This window comes from Cornus florida, unplaced genomic scaffold, assembly GCF_030987335.1.
Source record: "Cornus florida cultivar Cherokee Brave unplaced genomic scaffold, ASM3098733v1 CherokeeBrave_3.0.0_Hap2_Chr08, whole genome shotgun sequence".
Lineage (NCBI taxonomy): Eukaryota > Viridiplantae > Streptophyta > Magnoliopsida > Cornales > Cornaceae > Cornus > Cornus florida.
Genome location: NW_026775578.1, coordinates 63,999,773 through 64,002,503, shown reverse-complemented (window position 1 = coordinate 64,002,503; position 2,731 = coordinate 63,999,773). Strand labels below are relative to the sequence as shown.

The following is a 2,731-nucleotide window of genomic DNA, read 5'->3' as shown; positions in this document are numbered from 1 at the left end:
ATTTCCTGTTTTTTTTTTTTTTTTTTTTTTTTTTTTTTTTTTTTTTTCTTCTTGATAATGGGGTGTCACTCACTCAAGAACATGCCCAAATACAAATAACAAAGCAATAAATCATGAATATAACAAGAACATCACCAATTCCATTTTACCATTAAAAATTAAAAATCACCCATTTCATTTCCCTTAGGGTGTCACCCATTTCATTTTTTTTTCTCTTGATAACAGGGTGTCTGATGCTTCATCACTCATTCAAACGACTTATCCATACGAATTGAGTAAATCTAGTACTATGTTCCCATTTCCATATTACATACCCACAACTTATATACACACATACCCATACATACAAAAGAAATGAAAAATAAAAAATAACTGCATATGAAAATCCAAAATCCAACTAAAAATTTATATATATATATATATTTTCGATCCGTATAAAACCAAAATCACTATTATATTCATCTCCTTTTCTTTTACATACCCAAAAAATATACATATATATATGATAAAAAGTATAACAAAGATCTTTTTGTATGTATCTCTCTCTCTCACACACACACACAACTACCTTCATGTGTTCCTAGGCTTTGAGGGAGTGATCTTGATGACAAGCCCAGGGAAGACATCATCGGGGTCGTGAATATGTGGATTCTGCTCAACTATATAGGGGTCGCCGCACTTGTCACTGATGGTGTTTAGGGTTTCACCTTCTCCGACGACGTAAATCTCGTCGCAGGGCCGGTCCAAGAACTGGCCTCCTCTCGTCACCACCACCGGTTCGTCATCACAATCATGAACATCTCCCGTAGAATTATTCTCTTTGACAGACGCCAACAAGATGAGGGCTATCAGAACAACAGCACAGTACCATGAAGCTGCATCAGCTATGACTAATGATAATTTCATGGACTTCTTGGGTTTACCAGAGAAAGCCATATTAGAGCCTAGAGGGAAAGAGAGAGAGAGATATGGAGAAGAGATAGATGGGTTTTGAGAATATTGATGGATTATGGTGTATATATATATATATGTGTGTGTGTATGTATATATGTGGGAGGAGAGGGAAAAATTTACCGTATTAGTTGGGTCATGGGTGGGAGTTGGGTTGAACGACTTGGGGACGTGTAATTTGGCTCAAGCGTTTCAAGTGTGACATTTTTGTTTTGGTTTTGGTTTAACGTTGAAGTGTTCAAATGGTACATGAGTCACTTATAACCAATTGACCAAAAAGGACTTCTTTCCTTGGGGAGTATTATTTTGGAACCTTATACACTTTTAGTTATTTAGAATTTTGGATTCAAAGTTTTTGACCCTTGCGGAAAGGAAATGACGAAACATTAGATACGTTTAGAAAACATTATTTATATATTTGTAATGAAACGCCCATAAGACTTTTTCTTTTTCCTTTTCTTTTACTTTTATATATATATATATATATTTGATGGAGTGGTGTCAAACTCCTAAAACATTCCAATATTTATCTTCAGAATATATAAAGTTCTCTATTTCATATGTACCGATATTCTAATAGAATTTAAACCCCAATCTTGGAAATCTAAAATGAGATTTTTGCCATTAGAATAGAGTACGTTTGCCTTGAAATGTAAATTGATGAGTTATATTTCTAGTTTAAAAGTTGTTTTATAAGTATTAATTTTAATTTTATGTTGATTTGATTTTGATCGGGAAACAAGTATTAGTGAACCCATTGTAGTTGGTTCGAGTGAACGTAAATGAATAATTTTTAAAATGAGCAATAAGCAAATCATTTTAGCACTACTTTTAACACAAAGGTCCTTATCACCAAATAAATAAATACATAAATATCAAGAAAAAGAAAAAGGGAAAAGGCTACTTAGATGACATTTTTTATTTTATTTTTATGTATTCTTTCCTGGCCGCCTGGTTGATGTCTTCCAAACGTGCCCAAAATAAAATATTATCTTTTGTGTCTTAGGTTCTTAACACTACTTATGAGATCAAACTCACTTATAATAAAACAAAAACAAATAAAAACCATTTGTGTGTGTGTTTTTTCTTTTTGGCCTGCGGCCTCTCTCTTTTTGTATATCTTTTTCCGGCTAGATAAAGTTTCATTTATGAGCTTAAAAAAAACATACATACGATGATTATACTTTTATTATGAAAAATTATAATTTATTCGTATTTTTAAAAATAATAATTTAAAAACAAATTTAATAATTGTCAAATTTAATTTATGTAATACATGACGATCACTTGAGGTCATATTGATATTACATAATGTACCCACCACCTCACTCATTAAATTATTATATTATTTCTTTAAAAATAAATATTATATGAATGGCTTGTTTATACATGGAGGTTACCAATTTCGTAAGTCAGTCAAACAACTAAACTCGACGGTTGCAATCACTTCAATTTGATAACATTTAGTGGAGGAAAATTTGACCAACTTGGGATATGTTCTGTTTATTTGGTTGGTAAGCTACAGGTGATGATGACAAAGGTAGATAAATTATTTTCCTAATCTTCTCAAAGTGGACACGTTTGTGTTACGATATGGTTGTTTGGATCTTCCCTGATATAATAAACAAATCAACATTTGAGAATTTGATAGACTATACATATTCTTAAAAACAATATATAACTTTTAATTATCGCGAGTAATTACACAATTAAGAGTCTGAAATTTTGATACATCCGATTACATTTAATTGAGTAGATTAAATTTAGTTGAGTAGGAAAT

General features: G+C 31.3%; 1 protein-coding gene across 1 annotated transcript; it reads right to left on the bottom strand.

The window, feature by feature from the left end:
• Positions 1-271: 271 nt before the first annotated feature.
• On the bottom strand, positions 272-1,131 carry LOC132271896 (uncharacterized). The gene has a single exon (XM_059773403.1). It carries the CDS (start codon positions 934-936, stop codon positions 571-573), a length of 366 nt encoding a protein of 121 aa, XP_059629386.1. The 5' UTR covers positions 937-1,131; the 3' UTR covers positions 272-570.
• Positions 1,132-2,731: the final 1,600 nt, after the last annotated feature.

What these genes read in the sequence shown, in the direction of transcription:
- LOC132271896 (XM_059773403.1), bottom strand. Translation starts at nt 936, where the DNA reads ATGGCTTTCTCTGGTAAACCCAAGAAGTCCATGAAATTATCATTAGTC.